The sequence below is a fragment of the Symphalangus syndactylus genome, chromosome 11 (genome assembly GCF_028878055.3).
Source record: "Symphalangus syndactylus isolate Jambi chromosome 11, NHGRI_mSymSyn1-v2.1_pri, whole genome shotgun sequence".
Classification (NCBI taxonomy): domain Eukaryota; kingdom Metazoa; phylum Chordata; class Mammalia; order Primates; family Hylobatidae; genus Symphalangus; species Symphalangus syndactylus.
The window spans coordinates 113,668,526-113,695,445 of NC_072433.2; the positions used below are offsets into that span (position 1 = coordinate 113,668,526).

Sequence of the window (26,920 nt, forward strand, 5' to 3'; positions counted from 1 at the left end):
TAGGTCAGTGGCCGCACGGCCTCCTCGAGCGAACCCCAGCGGCTGCAGAGATTTCTTGGGCGCCCGCGTACCTCTCCCCGGCCTCCCCAGCTTCCATTATACACGCCCTCGTTTTCCTCGCGGAGACCCAGCTCTTTCAGCCACGCATACTGGGGCTGATTGATGAGGAGAGTGGACATGAAAGCGGCAGGCCTGCTCCAAGGTCCAGGGAGCTTGCAGGTCTTTGGAGCGTGCACACACAGCGCGCGGGGAAGGCGCCACATACTGAGCCCGGGACTCGGGATGAGCCTAAGGCCCTGAGAGCTGCTGAAATAGAGCCCCGCCCCCCGCCCGGGAGAACCCATTGGGCAGACCCGACCCCTCCCACTCGGCACGACCCCGCCACCGCCCCGTCGACCCCTGGTCTTCCGGAGGAGCCGGCGGCTGAATCCTGCCTGGAACAATGGGAGTGCTACAGGGAGGAGTGGGCTGCTGCCATCTGGTGAAAGACTCCGGGAGCCACAGCTCCAGCTTGGGAATTCTTTTCAGCAAAATATGGGCGCCGAAGTACAGTAGGCTATAGCAGGGGTTCTGAAACTGTAAAATGCGTGTAATGACCTGGTCGTCGTGGTAAATGCACATTCTGATTCAGTAAGTCTGGGCTAGGGTCGGAGAGCGGACATTCCTAACCAGCTCCTTAGCGATGGTGACGCCTCTTGTCCCTGGAGTAGCCAACGGAGGGTTTGTATGGGGGGGGGGGTGGAGGAAAGGTGGTTTGTTTGGTTACAAACTAAAGTTTTCCAATTAATGATAAATATTAGATTGCTGCATTTCCTCTATAAATATCCTGCCTGGGTATATTCTTAATTTTTTTTTTTTTTTTTGGATACGGAGTTTCGCTCTTGTTGGTCAAGCTAGAGTGCAATGGCGCGATCTGGGCTCACTGCAACCTCCGCCTACTGGGTTCAAGCGGATTCTCCTGCCTCAGCCTCCCGAGTAGCTGGGATTACAGGTGTGCGCCACCACACCCGGCTAATTTTTTGTATTTTTAGTACAAACGGGTTTTCACCATGTTAGTCAGGCTGGTCTGGAACTCCTGACCTGAGACGATGTGCCCGCCTCAGCCTCCGAAAGTGCTGGGACTACAGACATGAGCGACCGCGCCCGGCCTCTTACTTTTTTTTTTTTCAGATGGAGTATCGCCCTACCACCCAGGCTGGAGTGCAATGGCACGATCTCCACTCACTGCAACTTTCACCTCCCGGATTCAAGTGATTCTCCTGCCTTAGCCTCCCCAGTAGCTGGGATTACAGGTGCACACCACCACACTGGCTAATTTTTGTATTTTTAGTAGAGATGGGGTTTCTCCATGTTGGCCAGGCTGGTCTCGAACTCCTGACCTCGTGATCTGCCCGCCTCTGCCTCCCAAAGTGCTGGGATTACAGGCTTGAGCCACTGTGTCCAGCCTATTCTTACTTTTTTTTTTTTTTTTTTTTGAGACGGAGTCTCGCACTGTCGCCAGGGCTGGAGTCCAACGGCCCAATCTCGGCTCACTGCAACCTCCGCCTCCTGGGTTCACGCCATTCTCCTGCCTCAGCCTCCTGCATAGCTGGGATTACAGGCACCCACCACCACGCTCAGCCAATTTTTTGTATTTTGAGTAGAGACGAGGTTTCACTATGTTGGCCAGACTGGTTTCGAATTCCTGACCTGGTGATCCACCCACCTCAGCCTCCCAAAGTGCTGGGATTACAGGTGTGAGCCACCACGCCCAGGTCTTACTCTTAAAGAATAAAGACAGTTTTGATCAATTTCCTTCATTCTCCATTTCTGTCTTCCTACAATATCCTTTCCACTCATGCATGCCCCATCTCATTTCACAACGACTGGGCCTACCCTGTAAAACGGAAATGCTAACATCTCAATCATCATTATTTGAACATGAGTTTAAAATATGCTTGCCCACGCTAGACTGCAGTGGCAGGATCATCATGGCTTACTGAAGCCTCAACCTCCGAGGCTCTAGTGAACCTCCTACCTCAACCTCCCAAGTAGCTAGGACTACAGGCATGCCATCACACCCAGCTAATTTTTGAGGGTTTTTTGTAGAGACAGGGTTCCCCCATGTTGCCCAGGCTGGTCTGCACCTCCTTGGCTCAAGGGATCTGCCTTGAGCCTCCCAAAGTGGTGGGATTACAGGTTTGAGCCACCACTCCTGGCCCCTTTCATCTCTGCATTCAAACATAAGCTTATCTCTTCCACATTTATAGTACAAATGATTTGAACAAACACTCTGCATGTATCAAACAGCTACTAGAAACTGCAGTTAGTACTAGGCATACATGAATGATGCTTCCTTTTGTAAATGCTACAGTTTTTTCCTGTTAGGGCAAGAACCATCTCTGACTCATCTTTGCATTGCTCGACAGTTCCTAGCATTGTTCCAAGTTTATGCTCACTTACATGAGTGTATGAACAAATGAACCAATGAATAACACCGTCGAAAGAGTACCAATGCCCTATTTGACATTGGTAATCTCTATCAACAACCCTGCTGCTGTCTTCCATCTACATGGAGGACCATGGTGCTAATTTTTCTAATTTTAATTCTCAGACTTTATTTATTTATTTATTTATTTTTTTGTTTTTTTGAGACGGAGTCTCGCTCTGTCCCCAGGCTGGAGTGCAGTGGCGCAATCTTGGCTCACCACAACCTCCGCCTCCCGGGTTCAAGTGATTGTCCTGCCTCAGCCTCCTGAGTAGCTGGGACTACAGGCATGCACCACCACATCCGGCTAATTTTTGTATTTTTAGTAGAGACAGGGTTTCACCACGTTGGCCAGGATGGTCTCCATCTCCTGACCTCGTGATCCGTCTGCCTCAGCCTCCCAAAGTGCTGGGATTACAGGCATGAGCCACTGCGCCCGGCTAATTCTCAGACATTTTAACTGATTCTCATCACTTTCTATCAGCCAACAAGATTCTTTGTCCACATATCCCAAAACCACATTCTTCCTTCTCTTCTCTTCCATTCGCTTCAACGAAATTAAAATACATAGACAGATGCACTAAGGATTAGGAGCAACACATAGTGTCAACAAGGAGTGTTGGCTGCCCTCTCTTCAAGTCAAGAAGAGAAGTGTGCCCACCCTTCTAAACCAATTCTGGCTGGCTGGGCACAGTGGCTCATACCTGTAATCTCAGAACTTTGGGAGGCCAAGGTAGAAGGATCGCTTGAGTGATCAGAAGTTCGAGACCAGCCTGGCCAACATGGTGAAACCCCATCTCTACTAAAAATACAAAAATTAGCCGGATGTAGTGGTGCACGCCTATAGTCCCAGCTACTTGGCAGGCTGAACCTGGAGAATTGCTTAAACCCAGGAGATGGAGGTTGCAGAGCGCCAGGCCATTGCACTCCAGCCTGGGGGACAGAGCAAGACCCTGTCTCAAAAAATAAATAAATAAGCCAATTCTGGTAATATAGGCACCAGCAACTGCTCACACTGAAAATAGGGATTGCATCCTTCTTCTACCTCCTTTTTTCAAAACTCCTGTTAGCCCTGCTTAACAGGAGTTCAGGAAAAATCAGAAATAATGAATTGTAATGATGTTGAGCAGGAAGAGACAGAATTAAATGAATCATATATGAAAGCACTTGTTGAAAACTGCAAAGCCCTATAGAAATGAAAATGTAGTGGCTAAACTCAGGACACCTTAAAACAGTTCTGTATTAAAAGTGGCAGAGGAACCAGGTGCTATGGCTCACGCCTGTAGTTCCAGCACTTTGGGAGGCCAAGGAGGGCAGATCAGGAGTCAGGGTGGTCAGGAGTTCAAGAGTGGGAGACAGAGTTATTACTCAAATCGATCTCTTGGAGAATTCAGGGACTAGTGTTTTTCAAAGATAGTTTGGGGAAGGGATGGAGTGGCTAAGCAATGGGTTCTTGCTGCTTATTGGTTGGGGATGCAGTCATAGGGGTATGAGAAATTGTCCTCAAGCAGCTCAACAGCTTCTGTGTGGGAACCCAGAAGCGGTTAGAGGTTCAGGTGGAACCATTGGTAGTAAGACATGCAAAATACCTGAAAAGGTATCTCAAAACGCCAATCTTAGGGTCTACAATAGTGATGTTATCTGGAAGAGTAATTGGAAAAGTTGCATACCTTGTGACCTCTGGGATAATGACTGGCAACGGTTTATGTCTACACCTTAGCAGAATTCAACCTGCTTTATCCTTCTACCCTGGTGGTCTCTTACTAGCTTTACAAAGGCGGTTGGCTTTTGGGGAAGGGTTATTATCATTTAAACTATAAACTAAATGTCTCCCAAAGTTACATTGACCGGCCCAAGGCCAGGAAAAATTAAGGGCAGCTTGAAGGCTAAAAGCAAGATAGAGATTGGCTAGATCAGATCTCTCCCACTGCCGTAAATTTCTCCCTGTTACAATTTTGGCAAAGGCAGTTCCAAGATAACCTTTAAAGAATGGGGTGGGTTGAGAGAAGGGCCTCTCAGGCCGAGTGAACAGCAAATGCAGAGGCCTGGCCTGAGGAACAACAGGTTCAGCGCGCCAGCGGTTAGGCAGGGGGACACACCAGGACCAGTGACCAGCTGCCCAGTCCACATGACCTTGTTTGCCATTGTAAAAAGTAAAATAGAGGTTCCTCTTCAAAGACTTTCCTCCCCGTCTAATTAGGAATAAATAGTAACTTCTCTTAAAAGCAAAATTTATTCAAAGAGCTGTGCTAACATTGTTAAATATCTGCTAGCCATAATAAAAAAAAATGTACTTTATGTTCTTAGCTCCCACAATTTAGCCTAAATATTTGCCCTGGCATGCTTATACTAGTCCAAGCAAGCATTAGGTCATAGCCTGTTCCTCTTCCTTATTTAAAAGTGTTTTTATCTTTCTCAGCATTCCACAAGTTACTTCCTCCTTCCTTTGTTCTCCTCTACCTTTGCCTCTTTTAAAAAGTTCTAAGTTGCTAGCCAGTCGGGACAAATATAAAATGTGAGGTCCGATCCAGCCAATAAAAACCAGCCACAGCAGTAAGGTAAACATGTCAGGTTATAAATGACCCTGTCTCCTTTGTTCAGTGTACTCTCCTGGCAAAACTGCTGGCGAGTGTACCCTTTCTGCAGAAAGTAAAAATGGCCTTACTCAATAAGTTAAATTTATGTTCAAGTGCTACTTCTTTACGACACCGGAAAACAAACATTTCAAACACCATGCTGAGAACTCAGTCCTTGTTTTGGGGAGGAATGCACTTGGAAGATTCGAGCTAAGGTACCATCGTCCCTAGGTATCCGCGGGTCATTGTTTTCAGGACCCCCACAGATACCAACATCCACCATGCTCAAGCCCCTTACATTATGTGGCGGTGCACGGTGGGTCCTTCCCATCCGCAGGTTCGGCATCCGTGGATAGGGAGTGGATACAGAGGGCGGACTATACTGCTTGAAAGGCTTCCCTGGAAGCAATAGGTAGAGTGGATTGTAGAGGAGCAAGAACAGAAGCGGGGAGGCTTGTCCAGAGCATACAGGCGAAGGATGTACGGCCAAAGAAGGAATCCCAGACGACCGCGATACGTGACATATTTATATTTGCACGAAAATAAAGTTTGGAAGAAAAGTGTTGGGGGAACAAGGGATTCATTTTCCCGGGGTAGTTGGAATGCAATGGGACACCTCAGGCCGCTGGGACAGGCTGGCCTCCGCGCGGGGGCGCCCGAGCAGCCGCGCCGCCGGGCCTTCCGGCCGCCCCGCCGGAAGTGCTCTCCTGACCCGCCGCAGTGCAGCGCACCGCACCGCGGGAAGATGGCGTTGGAGGTCGGCGATATGGAAGATGGGCAGCTTTCCGACTCGGATTCCGACATGACGGTCGCACCCAGCGACAGGCCGCTACAATTGCCGGTGAGTGTGAAAGGAGGGTGGGTGATCGTGGCTGGGCGCGCCGAGCTTGGGCCCCGGGGAGAGCACAGGCAGCGGTGAGGGTGAGGGGTAGGAGCTAGGAGCCCGGGCCAGAGGGAGGAGCCCTGGCTGTCGGGTCAGCGGCCGCAGAAGGGGCAAGTAGGCGTACCCCGGGCGGGCTCACGGAGCCCGGGCTGAGGGGGCCGGGGGACGAGGGGCGGCGGCGGCAGCGGCAGCGGCAGCGGCTGCGCGTGCGAACCCCGACCCGGCGGCTCCCTGCGAGGCGGGGCGCGCGAGCCCTGGCGCCTCCTGGAGGCCGGCTTGCGGCGGCCTTTTGCCGTCTCACCTCCGCCTACCGCTCTTTCTTTTCTAAACTTAGGGCTACCCCACCTCAGCGCCGTTAGGTGACCATAAAGGGGCAGATTTTGCCAAATATGTAGCATCTGGGGTGTGATGCTCATTTTCTCCCTGAGCCGAAGGGAGACTGAGGACCAGGAATGAAGTTTATCGCTCACTCAAAGACCTGGTTTTCCATGTTTCCACAGAACCTAGCTTTGTTATGCGGTACCATGGCACTAGGTTTTTGCATTAGCTTCTCTGGTTTTGTTTGTTGTTTTGAGGCAGTCTTACGCTGTTGCCCAGGCTGGAGTGCAGTGGCGCGATCTCGGCTCACTGCAACCTCCGCCTCCTGGGTTCAAACGATTCTCTTGCCTCAGCCTCCCGAGTAGCTGGGATTACATACGCCCGCTGCCACGCCCGGCTAATTTTTGTATTTTTGGTAGACATGGGGTTTCACCATGTTGGCCAGGCTGGTCTGGAACTCCTGACCTCAAGTGATCCACCTGCCTCGGGTTCCCAAAGTGCTGGGATTACATGCCTGAGCCACCGCGCCCGGCCTAATTTTTGTATTTTTAGTAGAGACGGGGGGCGGGGGGGTTCTCCATTTTGGCCAGGCTGGACTTGAACTCCCGTCCTTAAGTGATCCACCCGCCTCGGCCTCCCAAAGTGCTGGGATTACAGGCGCGAGCCACCGTCCCCGGCCCAGCTTCCCTGCTTTCTAAACGGGAATTTGTCTTGACTGCCGTGGTAGGTAGCAACCTCTTTGAGAGGGCGTTGGTGCCAGGCTGCCTGTGTTCAGATCCTGGGGCCACCGATGTGTGACCTACAGCAGGTTTATTTAGCCTCACTGCTTTTTGTCACCATCTGTGGAACTAGCATGATGTACCACTGATAGGGTTATTACAAGGATTCTATGGAGCATACAGTGCGCAGTAATGCCTGATAAGTGTTATCTCTGATTACTATTTGAAGATAGGAAGATAGATCGTCCCAACTTCCATTTCTAGCGTAGTAGGAGTTTAACAAATACAAATACTTGCTTTTGCATATAAATGTTTAGGAAATTAGTACCAAGATATTTTGTTTTTCAATCTTAGGTTGTTTTTACATAAATTGACCCATGACTTGGTAAATAAATTTAATGCCGTGGACTCTGGGGTTTTAAAAATATGCCCAGGCTGGGCGCGGTGGCTCACGCCTGTAATCCCAGCACTTTGGGAGGCCAAGGCGGGTGGATCACGAGGTCAGGAGATCGAGACCATCCTGGCTAACACGGTGAAACCCCCTCTCTACTAAAAATACAAAAAAATTAGCCGGGCGTGGTGGCGGGCGCGTGTAGTCTCAGCTACTCGGGAGGCTGAGACAGGAGAATGGCGTGAACCTGGGAGGTGGAGCTTGCAGTGAGCCGAGATCGCGCCACTGCACTCCTGCATGGGCGACAGAGCGAGACTCCGTCTCAAAAAAAAAAAAGTAACAATTATGTATGTCATTTTAAAACATTCTGACAGTAACTGAAAAGTTTGAAATCTTGTTGAGATCTTAGAACAAAGTGCTGCATTAGTTGTAAAGATAAGAATTTGTGGCTTTTAAATTGGCAAATTCCATGTGGAACTTAGAAGAGTAGGAACTTGATTGGTCTCAGACTTGTCTTTGAAGATCAGTACCATTTTGGAATGGCACAGTTGAATCTCTAAATTTTTAAAAATTAGGTAGGTGGAGTTTATGTGTTTTGTGAAATTGATTGTGTTTCTTTTCACTTGCAGAAAGTGCTAGATGGTGACAGTGCTATGAGGGCCTTCCAGAACACGGCAACTACATGTGCACCAGTATCACATTATCGAGCTGTTGAAAGTGTGGATTCAAGTGAAGAGAGTTTTTCTGATTCAGATGATGATAGCTGTCTTTGGAAACGCAAACGACAGAAATGTTTTAACCCTCCTCCCAAACCAGAGCCTTTTCAGTTTGGCCAGAGCAGTCAGAAACCACCTGTTGCTGGAGGAAAGAAGATTAACAACATATGGGGTGCTGTGCTGCAGGAACAGAATCAAGATGCAGTGGCCACTGAACTTGGTATCTTGGGAATGGAGGGCACTATTGACAGAAGCAGACAATCCGAGACCTACAATTATTTGCTTGCTAAGAAACTTAGGAGGGAATCTCAAGAGCATACAAAAGATCTAGACAAGGAACTAGATGAATATATGCACGGTGGCAAAAAAATGGGATCAAAGGAAGAGGAAAATGGGCAAGGTCATCTCAAAAGGAAACGACCTGTCAAAGACAGGCTAGGGAACAGACCAGAAATGAACTATAAAGGTCGATACGAGATCACAGCGGAAGATTCTCAAGAGAAAGTGGCTGATGAAATTTCATTCAGGTGAGCATTTGAATTACAAATAAGTACTTGACCAGATGGCTTCTATTTACAGGAAATAAAATAAATGCCAAATACTTAAATACTTTAATGATATGTTCCTCCCCCCACTTTTTTTTTTTTTTTTTTTTTTTTTGAGACAGGGTCTTGCTCTGTCACCCAGGCTGGAGTGCAGTTGCTCACTGCATCCTCCGCCTCCTGGCTCAAGGGATTCTCCTACCTCAGCCTCCTGAATAGCTGGGATCACAGGTACGCACCTCCACGCCCAGCTATTCTTTGTATTTTTAGTAGTCCAACTGTCCATGGCCAACGGGGTCTTGCCATGTTGTCTAAGCTACTCTCGAACTCCAGAGCTCAAGGGATCTACCTGCCTTTGCCTCAAAGTGCTGGGATTACAGGCATGAGCCATGGGCTGGCCTAATTTATTTATTTGTTTTTGAGAAAGGATCTCACTCTGTTGCCCAGGCTGGAGTGCAGTGCTGCAGTCACACCTCACTGCAGTGAGCCTAGAACTCTTGGGCTGAAGGGATCCTTCCACCTCAGGTTCCTGAGTAGCTGGGACTACAGGCTCAGGCCATCATGCCTGGTTAATTAAAAAAAAAAAAAAATTATGGCCTGACACGGTGGCTCACGCTTGTAATCCCAGCACTTTGGGAGGCCGAGGTGAGTGGATCATGAGGTCAGGAGTTCAAGACCAGCCTCGCCAACACAGTGAAACCCCATCTCTACTAAAAATACAAAAATTAGCTGGGCATGGTAGTGGGCACCTGTAATCCCAGCTACTCGGGAGGCTGAGGCAGGAGAATCTCTTGAACCCAGGAGGCAGAGGTTGCAGTGAGCCGAGATTGTGCCACTGCACTCCAGCCTGGGCGACAGAACTAGACTCTGTCTCAGAAAAAAAAAAAAAAAATTAGGAGTTTCACTGTGTTGCCCAGGCTGGTGTCAAACTCCTGGGAGCAAGCAGTCCTCCCACATTGGCCTCCCAAAGCGCTGGGATTATATGCATCAACCACTGCGCTGTCTGCAGAATTTTTTTTTTTTTAAGAGATGATCTTGCTCTGGTCACTCAGCTGGAGTGCAGTAGCACAATCAGAGCTCACTGAAGCTGAACTCCTGGGCTTAAGCAATCCTCCTGCCTCAACTTCCCAGATTGCTGGGATTATGGGTGTGAGCCACTGTGCCTGACTCTGAAAATTTTTCTTTAAGAAACTGGGGTAATTTGGTTATATGAATACATTCATAATGTATTTTTCTGTTTGTTTTTTGTCTGTTTGTTTTTTGAGACAGTCTTGCTCTGTCACCCAGGCTGGAGTGCAGTGGTGTTATCCTGGCTCACTGCAACGTCCCCTCATGAGAATTGCTTGAACATGAGAGAGCCACCTGAGTAGCTGGGACTATAGGCATTCGCCACCACACCCAAATTTTTTTTTTTTTTTTTTTTTTTTTGTATTTTTAGTAGTGATAGGGTTTCACTATGTTGGCCGGGCTGGTCTCGAACTCGTGGCCTCAAGTGATTTGCCTGCCTTGGCTTCCCAAAGTGCTGGGATTACAGGCGTGAGCTGCGCACCCGCTGTGTTTTCTTAAATTTGGACAAGCCTGATAGAATAATTTTGTAGACTTTTATGAACTGTTAAACAACTTGTTGTATTTAGTGCCATAGAGCTTTTTAAATAAAGCATATATTTTTAAATCATGGGTTGTTTTTGTTTGTTTAGTGTTTTCAAGAATTTTTGACTTTTTTCTTAACTTTGAGGTATATTTTACAGATAATATTCACCCATTTCTAGTGTTAATTTTTTTAGGAAACACACCAAGTTGTATAACCATCACCTCTGAAACATTTCTGTCACCCAGTAAGATCCCTTATGTCCACGTGCCAGTTTATAGTTAATTCCTGTTCTCATCCCAGATAACTGCTAATCTACTTTCTGTCTCTATAAATTTGCCTTTTCTGGATATTTCATATAAATGGTGTCATATAGTATGTAATCTCGTGCCTTGCTTCTGTCAGCTAGTGTTATGTTTTTGTTTGTGTGTGTGGTTTGTTTTTTTGATTGTTTGTTTGTTTGTTTTGAGACAGAGTGTCACTCTGTTGCCCAGACTGGAGTGCAGTGTCACGATCTCAGCTCACTGCAACCTCCGCCTCCCGGTTTCAAGCAATTCTCGTACCTCATCCTCTTGAGTAGCTGGAATTAACAGCCATGTGCTACAACGCCCAGCTAATTTTTATATTTTTTAGTAGAGACAGGGTTTCGCCATGTTGGCCAGGCTGGTCTTGAACTCCAGACCACCTCGGCCTCCCAAAGTGGTGGGATTCGAGGCGTGAGCCACTGCGCCCAGCCAATATTATGTTTTTGAGATTGATCCATGGTGTAGCAGGAATCAATACATTTTTATAGTGTGTGTATATATGCATATATTCATATTGAATATTCTACTTTTTGGCTATTATGAATAATGCTGTTACGAACCTTCACATCCAGATCTTTAAACATATATTTTCATATCTTTGTTTTCTTTTTTTTTTTTTTGAGACAGAGTCTCGCTCTGTCTCCCAGGCTGGAGTGCAGTGGCACGATCTCGGCTCACTGCAACCTCCACCTCCTGGGTTTTACGCCATTCTCCTGCCTCAGCCTCCCGAGTAGCTGGGACTACAGGCATGCACCACAAATGCCCAGCTAATATTTTTTGTATTTTTAGTAGAGATGGGGTTTCACCATGTTAGCCAGGATGGTCTCGAACTCCTGACCTTGTGATCCCCCTGCCTTGGCCTCCCAAAGTGCTGGGATTACAGGCATGAGCCACCACGCCCGGCATCTTTGTTTTCTTTTGTTTTGTTTTAGACGGAGTCTCACTCTGTCGCCCAGGCTGGAGTGCAGTGGCACAATCTCAGCTCACTGCAACCTCCGCCTCCTGGGTTCAACCAAATCTCCTGCCTCAGCCTCCCTAGTAGCTGGGATTAGAGGCGTGCGCCACCACGCCCGGCTAATTTTTTTTTGTATTTTTAGTAGAGACAGGGTTTCACCATGTTGACCAGGCTGGTCTCAAACTTCTAACCTCAGATGATCCATCCCCTTCAGCCTCCCAAAGTGTTGGGATTACAGGCGTGAGCCACCTCACCTGGCCATATTTTCATTTCTTTTGGGTAAATACCCAGAAGTAGAATTGCTTGGTGTATGGTAAATTTACAGTTCATGTATTTTTACCAAGTTCAGATTTTGAATTAACATTTTCATTAGCTCTAAATTACTAATGAACAGTGTCACAAATTTGAAAACATATATGGTTCAAGAGTAATACAGCTGGTAGGAAAACAAGTATTTACTTTCCAGGCAAGCCTATCTGAACACCAGTACTTGATTTTTAAAATACTGGGGAAGTTTGGAATTTGAGTGTTGGAAAGAAACTTAGAGATGTTGTAAACCAAAACCTTCATTTCACAGATTAATATTAGACCTGGAGTTAAACCCTGATCCTTGTGTTCCTAGTCTATTTCTCTTTCCGCAAAAATGCACTGCCTCCTGTTGAGAAGAAACAAAGGGTGCCAGGTCTGAAGTCTTTTTTTTTTTTTTTTTTTTTTTGAGACGGAGTTTCACTCTTGTTGCCCAGGCTGGAGTGCAATGGTGCCATCTTGGCTCACTGCAACCTCTGCCTCAGGGTTCAAGCAATTCTCCTGCCTCAGCCTCCCAAGTAGCTGAGATTACAGGCATGTGCCGCCACACCCGGCTAATTTTGTATTTTTTGTAGAGACAGGATTTCTCCACGTTAGTCAGGCTGGTCTCGAACTCCCAACCTCAGGTGATCCACCCACCTTGGCCTCCCAAAGTGCTGGGATTACAGGCGTGAGCCACTGCGCCCAGCTGAATTCTTGATCTGTTGAGAGTGTGAGCTTTGACACTGGAAGAATTACTTAGGCTACCTACGTTTCTAACCTCTCAATGACAAAATGAAAACGATAGTACCTGTGTTATACATTCTTTAGAGAATCAGCTGGCATAGTGCATGTAAGGTTCTTAGGATTGTGCTTATTATAATCATAATAAGCCATCAGTAAATGTTAGCTATTTCTATTTTTTGTTCTGAGGCAAGGTACTATCAAGATACTATGAGGGAAAGGTACTATCCCATTTTAAAGCTCCAGACATCTCTGGAATTACGAGAGCCTTAGCCTTTAGGCATAATAATTGAAAGTATATATGTCTGTTATTTATTTTGACAATAGTGGACTGCCTTTATCATCTTTTGCATTCAGGCCTGCATTCATCGTGCTGCGTGTGCATTTTGAAATCTGCTATAATCCAATAAGACAAGCCAATTATGAGAGTTTAGATGGAAACTTGAGGTTACCATCTCCTTCTGTGACCCAAGATTAGGAATATTTACATGTCAGTGATTCCAAGGATAAATATTGAAGATTTAGAAAACCAAGATTTACTAGAATCAGATTTTTATTCTAGCTGGAGACTAAGGTAGATTTCTTCAACTTTGTACAACAAACAAAGAGGTTAATTTTACTTGTTTCTCATCAGGTTACAGGAACCAAAGAAAGACCTGATAGCCCGAGTAGTGAGGATTATTGGTAACAAAAAGGCAATTGAACTTCTGATGGAAACCGCTGAAGTTGAGCAAAATGGTGGTCTCTTTATAATGGTAAGACTGCTTAACTGTTTTTGTTTTTGTATTGTTTATTCTGTGGTTTTTTTTTGTTTTTGATTACAAATTTAACTTGGCCTTTGTTGCATCTCTGATATATCATGCATTCTTACAGTATGTTTGAGGTTTTTAAACTGTTATCAACAATGAAGACTGGGTTAAAAAAAAAATTAGTTGCCAGGCGCAGTGGCTCACGCCGGTATTCCCAGCCCTTTGGGAGGCTGAGGCGGGCCGATCACCTGAGATCGGGAGTTCAAGACCAGCCTGACCAACATGGAGAAACCCTTTCTCTACTAAAAATACAAAATTAGCCAAGCGTGGTGGCACATACCTGTAATCCCAACTACTTGGGAGGCTGAGGCAGGACAATCAGTTGAACCTGTAAGGCCAGAGGTTGCGGTGAGCTGAGATCACACCCTTGAACTCCATCCTGGGCAACAGGAGCGAAACTCCGTCTCAAAAAAAAAAAGAAGAAGAAGAAGAAAAAGAAAAAAAAGATTAGTACAGTTGTTTTTGCAGTTAGTACTTTCCTGACCAAAAAAAAAAAAAAAAACATAAATTGTAGCCTGTTGCCGTATAGTCACCAAAACATTTCTTACATGATTCGTTAAAGGTAGGGGTTGAATTTTTTGTTGTTGTTTTTTGTTTTTGTTTTTGTTTTTTTTTGAGAAGGAGTCTCACTCTGTCGCCCAGACTGGAGTGCAGTGGCGCAATCTCGGCTCACTGCAACCTCCGCCTCCCGAGTTCAAGCAATTCTCCTGCCTCAGCCGCCCAAGTAGTGAGATCACAGGCATGCACCACCACACCCGGCTAACATTTGTATTTTTAGTAGAGACGGGGTTTCACCATGTTGGTCAGGCTGGTCTTGAACTCCCGACCTCAGGTGATCTGCCCACCTCGGCCTCCCAAAGTGCTGGGATTACAGGCGTGAGCCACCATGCCCGGCCTCCAAATTTACTTTCTTTGGATACATTCTTTCCTTGAATTCAGTGCTTTCTACATGCCAGGCACTGTTCTAGAGGAGGGAACTTATGTTGTGGTTGGGGGAAAGGAAGAAAGTCTATAAACAATAAATATAACTTCAAGTATGTTAAAAAGTGATACATTGACCAGACACACCTGTAATCCCAGCACTTTGGGAGGCCAAGGAGGGTAGATTGCTTGAGTACAGGAGTTCGAGACCAGCCTGGGCAACAAGGTGAAATCCTGTTTCTACAAAAAATATGTATATATTTATTAGCCAGGCTTGGTGGCACATGCGTTTAGTCCCAACTACCCAGGAGGCTGAGGTGGGAGGATTACTTGAACCTGGGAGGTCAAGGCTGCAGTGAACCGTAATCATGCCACTGCACTCCAGCTTGGGTGACAGAGCGAGACCCTGTCTCAAAAAAAAAAAAAAAAAAAAAAAAGTGATATATCCTATGGGAAAAGAAAGAAATCAGATGGAGCTATAGGGAATTGTAGCAGAGAGGAGGACATTGCAGTTAAACTAGAGTGGTCTGGGTAGGTGTTATTAAGAAGGTGCCATTTGAACAAAGACTTGAGGTGAAGCAATGAATACTGCAGGAAGAATAGACCAAGTAGAAGTAACAGCCATTATAGAAGTGAAGGGTGCCCAGCAAGGCCAGAACTGCGTGAAGTGAGCAGTTTACTTGCTTTAGGTTCAAAATTTGAGAGTCTTAAAAACTCAATAATCAAAATAAATAATATTTGAATGTACCAGTTTCAAAACTCAAAATTAATGCAAAAAATCCATAATGGACAAAATTTTAAAGATAGGCCCTTACCCTGTACTTGGCAAGACTGCTGTCTCCACCCTAATCTCTACCTATTTCCTGTCTTAACAAGGGGCCAATGTGGCAGGAGCAGAGTGCATGAGAGAGTGAGTAGGATATAAGGTCAGAGATAATTGGGCCAGGTCTAGTGGGAACTTGTTTGCCATCTTAAGGAATTTTCCTTTTACTTTAAATGAAATGGCCCATAGAGGGTTTTGAACAGATAAGAAATGCATTTCCTAGGCCGGGCTTGGTGGCTCACACCTGTAACCCCACCACTTTGGGAGGCCGAGGCAGGCAGATCACCTGAGGTCAGGAGTTCGAGACCAGCCTGACTAATGTGGAGAAACCCTGTCTCTATTAAAAATACACAAAAGTTAGCCGGGTATGGTGGTGTATGCCTGTAATCCCAGCTACTCAGGAGGCTGAGACAGGAGAATTGCTTGAACCCGGGAGGTGGAGGTTGCCATGAGCCGAGATCGTGCCATTGGAGTCCAGCCTGGGCAACAAGAGTGAAACTTGGTCTCAAAAAAGAAAAAGAAATGCATTTCCTTTCAGCTGCTGTTCTGAGAATAGACTGAATTGGGGATAAGAGTAGAAGCAGGAAAAGCCATTCCAGTGGGTCTGACCAGCATGGTAGCAGTGAGGTGAAGGTCAGATTCTGGGTGTATGTGGAAGATACGGCCAACAGAATTTCCTAGTGGATTAGATGGAGAATGTAAGAAAAGGAAGAGTCAAAGATGACTCCAAGGTGTTTAGCCAGTTTAAAGAGCAATATCCAAAAATTCACATTGGCTCCAAAGTCTCAAAAGTCTATTTAACATGAACATGGAAGGGTATGTATAATGGATTGTTTAATGAAAAGACACAGATTACAAACCAATTGGCCAGGCACAGTGCCTCATGCCTGTAATCCCAGCACTTTGGGAGGCTGAGACAGGCATATCACCTGAGGTCAGGCGTTCGAGACCAGCCTGTCCAACATGGTGAAACCCCATCTCTGGTAAAGATACAAAAATTAGCCGGGTGTGGTGGCATGTGCCTGTAATCCCAGGTGCTTGGGAGTCTGAGGCAGGAGAATTGCTTGAACCAGGGAGGTGGAGGTTGCAGTGAGCAGAGATTGTGCCACTGCACTCCAGCCTGGGCAACAAGAACATGACTCTGTCTCAAAAATAAATAAACCAATTTATATGACAGAATCCCATTTGGGGTTGGAGTTACAAATATATGTGGCATATGAAAAAGTAAAAAGATGTCCAGGTGTGGTGGCTCACACCTGTAATCCTGAGACCAGCCTGGGTGACATGGTGAAACCTAATCTCTACAAAAAAAAATACAAAAATTAGCTGGATGTTGTGGCACATGCTTGTAGTCCCAGCTACTTGGGAGGCTAAGGAGGTGGGAAGATCCCTCGAGCCCAGAAGGTCGAGCTGCAGTGAGGCATGGTCACACCACCTCACTTAGCCTGGGTGAAGAGCCAGACTGTGTCAAAAAAAAGTTAAAAGATTATATGTGTCAAAATGTTACAATGATTACCTATGGTTAGTGGGATTATGGGTGGTTTTTTCTTTTCTTTTTCTTTTTTTTTTTTCCTTTTTGATACAGGGTCTCACTCTGTCATCCAGGCTGGAGTGCGGTGGCACAATCACAGGTCACTGCAGCCTTGACCTCCCTGGCTCAAGCAGTCCTTCCATTTCAGTCTCCCGAGCAGCTGGGACTATAGGCTTGAGCCACCATGCCCAGCTAATTTTTGTATTTTTGATAGACACAGGGTTTCACCATATTGTTGACCAGGCTGGTCTCGAACTCGTGACCTCAGGTGATCCACCCGCCTCGGCCTCCAAAGCTCTGGGATTACAGGCGTGAGCCACTGCACCCAGCCTCAAATGCCAGTTCTTGAATAATACATTTATCTTCTCCAATTTAAGATAGTATCTATATCATAGACTAAATACCTATATACATTTGGCTTTTTTTTCTGGGTTTTCTATTTTGCTTCACTGATTATTCTAGTTTTATTTTGGTACCATACTGTTTTAATTATTTAGAGTTTATGATGTGTTTTAACATCTAATAGAATATTCATGGTGGGTGCGGTGGCTCACACCTGTAATCCTAGCACTTTGTGAGGCCGAGCTGGGCAGATCACCTGAGGTCAGAAGTTTGAGACCAGGCTGGCCCACATGGCGAAACCCGTTTCTACTAAAAATATAAAAATCCGCCAGGCGTGGTGGCAAGTGCCTATAATCCCAGCTACTCGGGAGGCTGAGGCAGGAGAATCGCTTGAACCCCAGAGGGGCAGAGGCTGCAGTGAGCCGAGATCACGCCACTTCACTCCAGCCTGAGCGAAAGAATGAAACTCCGTCTCAAACACTAAATAAATAAATAAATAAAAACATAAAAAATTTTAAAAAATAAATAAAAAGAGAAATAAAAACAATTTCATAGTATTCAATATCTAGACCTTATTCACTGACTTAGCCAGGTGGCAGATTAAAACAGAAAATCCAGTCATTTGTTAGGTCATTGAGCTGAGTGGCCTATTTCTCTTTGTTACCATATAGATTTTTTAAATCACGGAATTTCAGAATTAAATAAGACCAAATATCTTTGGCCTTCATTTTATAGATGAAGAAACTGAAACTCATATTTTGGTAATTTACTCATGTTACCTATTTCATAAGAGTCAGAATCAAGACTGGACTTCAGATCTGGTATTTCTTGTATCCCCTTAATTGTGTCTCTGTTAAAAGATGCCTTGACCATTTATGGGAAGAGTATATGCAGTTTAACTTTTCTGTTCCTTTTTGTAGAATGGTAGTCGAAGAAGAACACCAGGTGGAGTTTTTCTGAATCTCTTGAAAAACACTCCTAGTATCAGCGAGGAACAGATTAAGGTAATGATAATGTCCTCACCTCTTAAGCTGCATCGTAATTTGACTTCTGCTCACCCTCTAGCTTCATTTTCTATGGATACCATTACCTGCTCTGCCTTCAGCGGACTGATTTTGTTATTGTCTTATTCTAAGTAATATTTGTGCCTTTTATTTTATTTATTTATTTATTTTGAGGCGGAGTCTCACACTGTCACCCAGGCTGGAGTGCAGTGGCATGATCTCAGCTCACTGCAACCTCCGCCTCACAGGTTCAAGTGATTCTCGTGCCCCAGCCTCTCAAGTAGCTGGGATTACAGGCACATGCCACCATGCCTGGCTGATTTTTGTATTTTTAGTAGAGACGGGGTTTCACCATGTTAACCAGGATGGTCTCCATCTCCTGACCTCGTGATCCACCTGCCTTGGCCTCCCAAAGTGGTGGAATTACAGGCGTGAGCCACCACGCCCGGCTGGAGACAAAGTCTTACTCTGTTGCCTGAGCTGGAGTGCATCATCACGGCTCACTGCAGTCTTGACCTCCCTGGTCTTAGATGATCCTCAGCCTCCCAAGTAGCTGGCACAACAGGCAAGCACCACTATGGCCAGCTAATTTTTGTGTTTTTTGTAGAGACGGACCATGTTGGCCAGGCTGGTCTCCAACTCCTGGGCTCAAGCAGTCCTCCCACCTTGGCCTCCAAAAGTGCTGGAATTACAGGTGTTAGCCACCTTGCCTGGCCCTCCTTTATTCTTTTTAACCCCACATTTTCCTTCGTGATTTAGACCTTTTGAAGAGTTAAAGATGGTTAGGTCAGGCGTGGTGGCTCATGTCTGTAATTCCAGCATTTGGGGAGGCCGAGGTGGGCAGATCAGTTGAGTTCAGGAGTTCAAGACCAGCCTGGCCATCATGGTGAAACCCCGACTCTACTCAAAATACAAAAATTAACCAGGCATGGTGGCGGGCGCCTGTAATCCCTGCTACTCGGGAGGCTGACACAGGAGAATCGCTTGAACCTGGGAGGTGGACGTCGCAGTGAGCCGAGATCACGCCACTGTACTCAGCCTGGGTGACAGAGCGAGACTCTTTCTTTAAAAAAAAAAAAAACTTACAGGTGGTTAGCTTACAGAATATTAGGTTACCTTATTATATTTTGGTGATTGTCTCCTCGTGGCTTTGTTTCATTCATTCTTCTGTCTCCAGTATTATAAACTAGAAGGTGTAGACTCTTTAGTATTTTAAATCATGTTTGTTACTGGGAATATCTTTTATGGACATTCTTCTACAGAATGGGTTTTTCAAAACTTAAAATTTGTTATCTTTTAATTTGTTAATCAGGGAACATGATTTGCACTTAGCATTTATTCAAATACTAAATATTGAGAACTAAACTCTTGCATAGGAAAGAGGTAGTGCACATCTAACACAGCTGTTGTATTTGAGTAGCCCTGCATTTTCCCTATGATAACAATGGTGATAAAGGTAATCGGAATGTGTCTTTTAGCCATACTGACTGTAATGCTAATGATGACAGATAAAGCAACTTACCTTGAGCTGGTCCTGGTAATTGCATTTTGCATCTGCTCAGTGTTCTTTTTCCTTAAGTTTTCTGGCTCTTCACTTAATAGTCATTTTAATAGAGTCTGCTATATTGACATTCCTATAGGAAATGTTACTGCAGATTTAAAATCTCTAGTAACTACTTTTTTCATTTCATTGTAACAGTTGTTTCAGTAATATGATTTGTAACAATGTAAGTTTCCTTAGGAGCACAACTGTTGAGTGGTAGCAAAGATTGTACTCTAATGTTCTCTCCCCTCACCCAAAATAATTCTTGACAAAAAGTATGTACTTAAAAGATACCTTCTAAGTAACTAAACCTTGGACAAACAATATTCTCAGGCAAGAGAGAAGAAATACTGTAACATTTATTGATTTCCTCCCACTGGACCAAAGATTAATATTATGTAACTTAATCTTCACCACATTGTATCATCGTGGATGTTACTTTGTTATGCAAATGAAGAATAATCAAAATTATATGCCTGAGATCACACAGACCACTCTGACTCCAAACCCATGTTGGAGTTATTTTCACTGTATTATGTCTTTCTAATTCAGTTACTCCAGCTCATTTAGGGAAAGGATTTTAATACTAGAAAGTTTTTCTGTTAAACTGCCAGAAACTTTGCATTATAATAACAAAAAATAGAAACATTTGGAATATCTAATAATAGGGAAATGTTGACTTAACAAGGACATTCTTTTGTTTGTTTTTTTTTTGAGATGTCTCACTCTGTCCCCTAGGCTGAAGTGCAGTGGCACGATCTCGGCTCACTGCATCCTCCGCCTCCCAGGTTCAAGCAGTTCTCTCACCTCAGCCTCTCAAGTAGCTGGGATTACAGGCATACCACCACACCCGGCTAATTTTTGTATTTTTAGTAGAGACGGGGTTTCACCATGTTGTCTGGGCTTGTCTCAAACTCCTGACTTCAGGTGATCCACCCTCCTTGGCCTCCCAAAGTGCTGGAATTACAGGAGTGAGCCACCGTGCCTGGCCAAAAAATTCTTTTTAAAAAGAGACGATTTCACTCTGTCACCCAGGTCTCACACTATGTTGCTCAGGCTGGTCTTGAACTCTGGGGCTCAAATGATGTTCATGCCTTGGCCTCTCAAAGTGCTGGGATTACAGGTGTAAGCCACTGTACCTGGCAGTTTTGTTTTGTTTTGAAGAGGTAGGTCTTCTGCTATCACTCAGGCAGGAGTCCAATGGCACTCTCATAGTTCACTGTAGCCTCAAACTCCAGGGCTCAAGTGACCCTCTTGCCTCAGCCTCCCAAGTAGCTGGGACTACAGGCACACACCATCACTCTCAGCTTATTTTTTAAATATTTTGTAGAGACAGGGTCTTCCTATATTGCCCAGGCTAGTCTCAATCTCCTGGCCTTAAGCAGTCCTCCTGCCTGGGCCTCCCAAAGTCCTGGGATTACAGGTGTGAGCCACCGTACCTGACCAGTAAAATTTTATTATAGATCATTTATTTCAGATGCCACCCAAATGATGATGTTATAATTATTCTTTTAATTGCTATATTGCTAACAGTCACCATATGTAGAACTTAGAAGCCAGAACTTGACTAAGTTTGTTTTCCTGTTTTAAAATTCCATTTGGGTACATGACCTCACAATTAAGTTTTGTTTTAAAAAATACAAAGTTTTCTGAAGGAAAAAAGCAATAGTTTTAAAACTTTACTTGCTTTGTTCAAAAAGAAAAAAAAAAAGCTCAGCTAAAACACTAGAGTTAGATCCTTAACTTGGAGAGTTAAATATATATAGATATGGATGGGGGGGGGAAATTTTCCCTCAAATTACCTGCCTGCAATTGTGATAAAGATATTAACAACATGTTGCAACAACATTTTGGGGACCATTTCCCACTTTGTTCTATTAAATTCATAACACATGGGAATGAAGTTTGTTTTTATTTTGTTCTTTTTTTTTTGAGACGGAGTCTTGCTCTGTCACCCAGGCTGGAGTGCAGTGGCGCAATCTCGGCTCACTGCAAGCTCCGCCTCCCGGGTTCATGCCATTCTCCTGCCTCAGCCTCTCCGAGTAGCTGGGACTACAGGCGCTCGCCACCACGCCCAGCTAATTTTTTGTATTTTTAGTAGGGACGGAGTTTCCCTGTGGTCTCGATCTCCTGACTTCGTGATCCGCCCGCCTCGGCCTCCCAAAGTGCTGGGATTGCAAGCATGAGCCACCGCACCCGGCCTTGTTTATTTTTTTAATTTTTGAGATGGAGTCTCCTAGCTCTGTCGCCCAAGCTGGAGTGCAGTGGCGAGATCTTGGCTCATTCGGGGTTCAAGCAATTTTGCTGCCTCACCCTCCCAAGTAGCTGGGATTACAGGTGTCCGCCACCATGCCTGGCTAATTTTTGTGTTTTGTTTGTTTGTTTTTTGAGACGGAGTCTTGCTGTATCGCCAGGCTAGAGTGCAGTGGCGCAGTATTGGCTCACTGCAACCTCTGCCTCCTGGGTTCAGGCAATTCCCCTGCCTCTGCCTCCCGTGTAGCTGGGATTATAGACTTGCATCACCATGCCCAGCTAACTTTTTGTATTTTAGTAGAGATGGGGTTTCGCCATGTTGGCCAATATGGTCTCGATCTCCTGACCTCATGATCTGCCCGCCTCGGCCTCCCAAAGTGCTGGGATTACAGGCGTGAGCCAGCATGCCCAGCCTAATTTTTGTATTTTTTTTTTTTTTTAGTAGAGATGGAGTTTTACCATATTGGCCAGGCTGGTCTCGAACTCCTGACCTCAAGTGATCTGACCACCTCGGCCTCCTGAAGTGCTAGGATTACAAGCATGTGCTACCGCACCTGGCCAAAGTTTCTTTTTAATAAGGCTTGCCATATTTGGAGAGAAAAGGGCAACTTCGTAAAATTTACTCAGTGTTACCAAGCGTTATACTACTTAGAATTCTTAGCAAGATGCTTGGATACGCTTCCATATAAAATGAAAATGCTTCTGCTGTGGCTTCTTCATATTCTTTGAATTAAAGGTAAGTGAACTCTTGGAAAAAATTGCAAATCATCACACTTTTGTGAAGGCAGTATAATAGATTTTAAGAATATTTGGCCGGGTGTGGTGGCTCACCCCTGTAATCCCAGCAATTTGGGAGGCTGAGGCAGGTGGATCACTTGAGGCCAGGAGTTGGAGACCAGCCTGGGCAACATGGAGAAACCCCATCTCTACTAAAAATACAAAATATAGTTGGACGTGGTAGCTCACGCCTGTAGTTCCAGCTACTCAGGAGGCCAAGGCATGAGAATTGCGTGAACCCTGGCAGCGGAGATTGCACTGAGCTGAGATCAGACCACTGTCCTCCAGCCTGGGTGACAGAGCCAGACTCTGTCTCAAAAAGAAGAAGAAAAAAAAAAAAGAATGTAGGAGAAATCACCAGCTACTTGGGATGCTGAGGCAGGAGGATTGCTTTAGTCCAAGAATTCGAGGCTGCAGTGAGGTATAATTATACCACTGTACTCCAGCTTGGGTGATAGAATGAGGCCCCATCTCTATCAAAAACTTTTAAAAAGGAGAATATTAGCGAAATCATGTATGAGTTCAGACTTCATACCTTCACATGTTAGCCCTGTAATCTTGTGCCTCATTTTTCACATCGGAAAACAAGGATAGTATAACTACCTCATAAAGGCTTTTGTAAGGATGAAATGAGTTAATGTGTGTGTAGAGTCCTTAGCAAAATGCCTGGCACGTAAAAGTACTCACTTGATAACTGGTAGCAAGCCTCATTATCTTCTGAATTTACCTTTGTCTTTTCTCATGTATGTACCCTCCTTCTCCATCCTCAGTTCCTGAGTATTTGCTTTTCTTATTTCTCTTCATCAAAACACTCATATTCTGAAGTTTTCCCTTACTCGTTCATTTCAAAGATCTTTACACCTTCCACTGTTAATTCTGTGTGCTGCTTATAACTATTTAGCATAAATTTTAGGAGAGGCTCTCCTTTATCCCACCATCTTCCATAGTGCTTTTTATAAACAAGAAGGGATTGGGATTTGTATTCTTTAAGAATATAATAGGGACTGGCTTGGCTGAAGCTGTTAGGAATCCTTGCCCAGAAGATAATAGGGTCCCAGAAGTGTGTTCTGCCTACATCAGCTTCTTTTTGAAACCTTTGAACTGTCTCTGTTTTAGTACAGGTTGATGATCCCTAATCTGAAAATCCAAAATGCTCCAAAACTTTTAGTTTTGGTTTGGTTTTTTTTTTTTTTTTTTTTTTGAGACACAGTCTCGCTCTGCCGCCCAGGCTGGAGTGCAGTGGTGCAATCTCAGCTTACTGCAACCTCTGTCTCCTGAGTTCAAATGATCCTCCTGCCTCAGCCTCCCTAGTAGCTGGGACTACAGGTGTGTGCCACCACGGCCAGCTACTTTTTGTATTTTTAGTAGAGACAGGGTTTCACCATGTTGGCCAGGCTGGTCTGCAACTCCTGACCTCAAGTGAACCACCCACCTCTGCCTCCCAAAGTGCTGGGATTACAGGCGTGAGTCACCATGCCCAGCCTTCATTTAGGAAATTTTTAACTGTAGAGATGATACGTTATGGTAGAATAAGCATGGGCCCTAAACCTAACACTAGGCTGGGTTTAAATCAGTTTCAATCTTTACTTGCAGTGAGTACTTACTTAATATCTTGAACTCCATCTTAATATTGAGCCTAATAATATTTGCTTATTTTTTGTAAGAAATGGAGGTAATGATTTTAAAGGGACAGTCATGGAATAAACTTTTAATACATGGTAGTTCTTATTTACTAACGTTGTTCCTTTATTACAGGACATTTTCTACATTGAAAACCAAAAAGAATATGAAAATAAAAAAGCTGCTAGGAAGAGGAGAACACAGGTGTTGGGAAAAAAGATGAAACAAGCTATTAAAAGTCTAAATTTTCAAGAAGATGATGATACATCACGGGAAACTTTTGCAAGTGACACAAACGAGGCCTTGGCCTCTCTTGATGAGTCACAGGAAGGACATGCAGAAGCCAAGTTGGATGCAGAGGAAGCCATTGAAGTTGATCATTCTCATGATTTGGACATCTTTTAAGTACATTTTCAACAGTTTGAGGACTAAGCCTTTCTAAAATAACATTTTAATAAACCATTTTTACTGAGATTGCAACGTTTTGCACTGATAAACATGAGAATCTGGAGGAAATAATTGTTTTCTTGTTTAAAATATGTGCAGAAAGGAATGCAATTGATAGAACATTTAAAGATATCTCATGTCTGACAAAATAAGAATATATAGCACAGGATTTAATTTCTCAATCTGTTGCATGTGCTAATTATGAGTATTACTAGTTGATAATCAGTTTTGTCTAGGTCATAACATACTATTCGAAAGTTTGTTTGCTTTTTCAAGTTTATCTTTGTAGTGAATTATGCTTTGGCTTTAATTAAAACATTCCACTAAAATCATAATGGGACATATAAATTATTAAGCTGTTAGAAATGCATTCAAATTTGTTTTTTCTGTGTTCTAAGAACTCAGGCAATTTTAAGGATAAAAACTAACGTTGGCCAGGCACGGTGGCTCACGCCTGTAATCCCAACACTTTAGGAGGCCGAGGCAGGCAGATCACTTGAGGTCAGGAGTTCAGACTAGCCAGGCCAACATGTTGAAACTTCATCTCTACTAAAAATACAAAAACTAGCCAGGCGTGGTTCTGCATGCCTGTAATCCCAGCTACTCGGGAGGCTGAGGCAGGAGAATCACCTGAACCTGGGAGGCAGAGGTTGCAGTGAGCTGAGATCATACCACTGTACTCCGGCCTGGGTGACACAGCAAGACTCTGTCTCAAAAAAAAAAAAAAAAGAGGTGTATACTGATGATTCTTCCCACTCATTTGTTTGTCCGGAAGTAAATAAATGACAGAAGTTTTTCAAGTAACTATTTGTTCTTTTGGGGGTTTTTTTAGTTAGGGTCTCGATCTGTCACCCAGGCTGCAGTGCAGTGGCAGGATCTCGGCTTACTGCAGCTTCCGTCTCCCAGGTTGAAGCGATCATGTGCCTCAGCCTCCTGAGTAGCTGGGATCACAGGTGTGCACCACCACGCCTAGCTGATTTTTGTATTTTTAGTAAAGACTTTCGCCATGTTGTCCAGGCTGGTTTCGAACTCCTGGCCTCAAATGATCTGCCCACCTCTGCCTCCCAAAGTGCTGGGATTACAGGTGTGAGCCACCACACCCAACCTTATTCTTCTTAAATTTAACGTGTTTTTTGACTTCTTAATTAACTTGGTCATATACTAGATGTGATCTACTCCTGTGGATTACCACATACATTAAAAAAAATTTCAAGCTAGGCGTAGTGGCGCACACCTGCAATCTCAACACTTTGGAAGGCCAAGAGAGGAAGATTGCTTGAGCCCAGGGGTTCGAGACCCACCTGGGCAACATAGTGAGACCCTGTCTCTAATTTTAAAAAAAAGAAAAAAACATTCCCAGTGGCAGCCTGCCTAAGACTCTCTTACCTTATGTTAAAGAAGTCAGGTATTTAAAATGTTACATATGCCGGCGCAGTGGCTCATGCCTGTAATCCCAGCACTTTGGGAGGCTGAGACGGGTAGATCATTTGAGGTCAGGAGTTCAAAACCAACCTGGCCGACATGGTGAAACCCCGTCTCAACTAAAAATACAAAAAACTAGCTGGGCATGGTTTTGCATGCCTGTAATCCCAGCTATTTGGGAGGCCAAGGCAGGAGAATCGCTTGAACCCAGGAGGCAGAGGTTGCAGTGAGTCGAGATCGTGCCACTGCACTCCAGCCTGGGCGACAGAGCAAGACTATGTCTCAAAAATAATAATCATAAAATGTTACATGTGCATGAAGTTTTAAATTACTCATTGTTATTAATGAAGAAAATAAAGGTAGTTTAGACATTCCAAGAGTTAACTATAGTTTACAAAAATATATTAAGCAAAAATATGCTTGATATATTAAGCAGAAATTTTGTATATTAAGCAAAAATGTAAAATTCAGCAATTATAAACTATTCCTTACAGACAATGTACTTGAAGTCTCTTGGTAGTTCGAGAATGTGGTCATTGAAGTTGGATCTAAGAATAAAGTGGTTATCGGTTGCTTTTTATTTATAAAGAATGCAAAAATAAAATTAGATTTTTGGCAGTCCTTAATGAGCTTCAAGTGATTATATTTTTAAATCTTGAATGTTTTTTCATAAAATTGCTATAAGCAAGAAAAATATTTTTAAAAGGTAATTTGATACTGACCCTAAGACAATTTATGGGACGTGATTTTAGAAATTGTACATTAAGAAAGATAATTATTCTGAATACTTAAATGCCACATATTAATGTAAATATTGCCTATTTTTCTAGCAGAAGTTATGCCTATTAAAGGGCATTGATGCCTGAAGCCACTTTATTTTCATCAAGATTGTTTCTTCCTCATACCTTCCTGGTTTTTTAGCAATAGTTTCTTTTTTAT

At 44.3% G+C, this 26,920-nt stretch overlaps 2 protein-coding genes across 3 annotated transcripts in view; one reads left to right on the forward strand and one right to left on the reverse strand.

Annotated features, from left to right (window-relative positions):
* The window catches only part of ALDH7A1 (aldehyde dehydrogenase 7 family member A1), a 51,357-nt gene extending 50,925 nt beyond the window's left edge, over window positions 1-432 (reverse strand). The window contains exon 1 of one of the 2 annotated variants that reach the window (XM_055299162.2): window positions 72-432. In XM_055299162.2, the coding sequence (XP_055155137.1) occupies window positions 72-344 (273 nt within the window). In that variant the 5' untranslated portion in view covers window positions 345-432. The remainder of the gene's footprint in view (window positions 1-71) is intronic. The other variant, XM_055299163.2, reaches the window with a different exon arrangement.
* Window positions 414-26,607, forward strand: PHAX (phosphorylated adaptor for RNA export). The gene is made up of 6 exons (XM_055299164.2): window positions 414-630; window positions 5,381-5,884; window positions 7,984-8,597; window positions 13,124-13,244; window positions 17,836-17,919; window positions 24,248-26,607. Exons 2-6 carry the CDS (start codon window positions 5,522-5,524, stop codon window positions 24,515-24,517), a joined length of 1,452 nt encoding a protein of 483 aa, XP_055155139.2. The 5' UTR covers window positions 414-630; window positions 5,381-5,521; the 3' UTR covers window positions 24,518-26,607.
* Window positions 26,608-26,920: the final 313 nt, after the last annotated feature.

Coding starts and splice junctions, on each gene's coding strand:
- PHAX (XM_055299164.2), top strand. CDS start 5,522: ATGTACGGCCAAAGAAGGAATCCCAGACGACCGCGATACGTGACATAT. Junction 5,885..7,983: donor ACAGGCCGCTACAATTGCCG/GTGAGTGTGAAA, acceptor TTTCACTTGCAG/AAAGTGCTAGATGGTGACAG. Junction 13,245..17,835: donor ATGGTGGTCTCTTTATAATG/GTAAGACTGCTT, acceptor TCCTTTTTGTAG/AATGGTAGTCGAAGAAGAAC.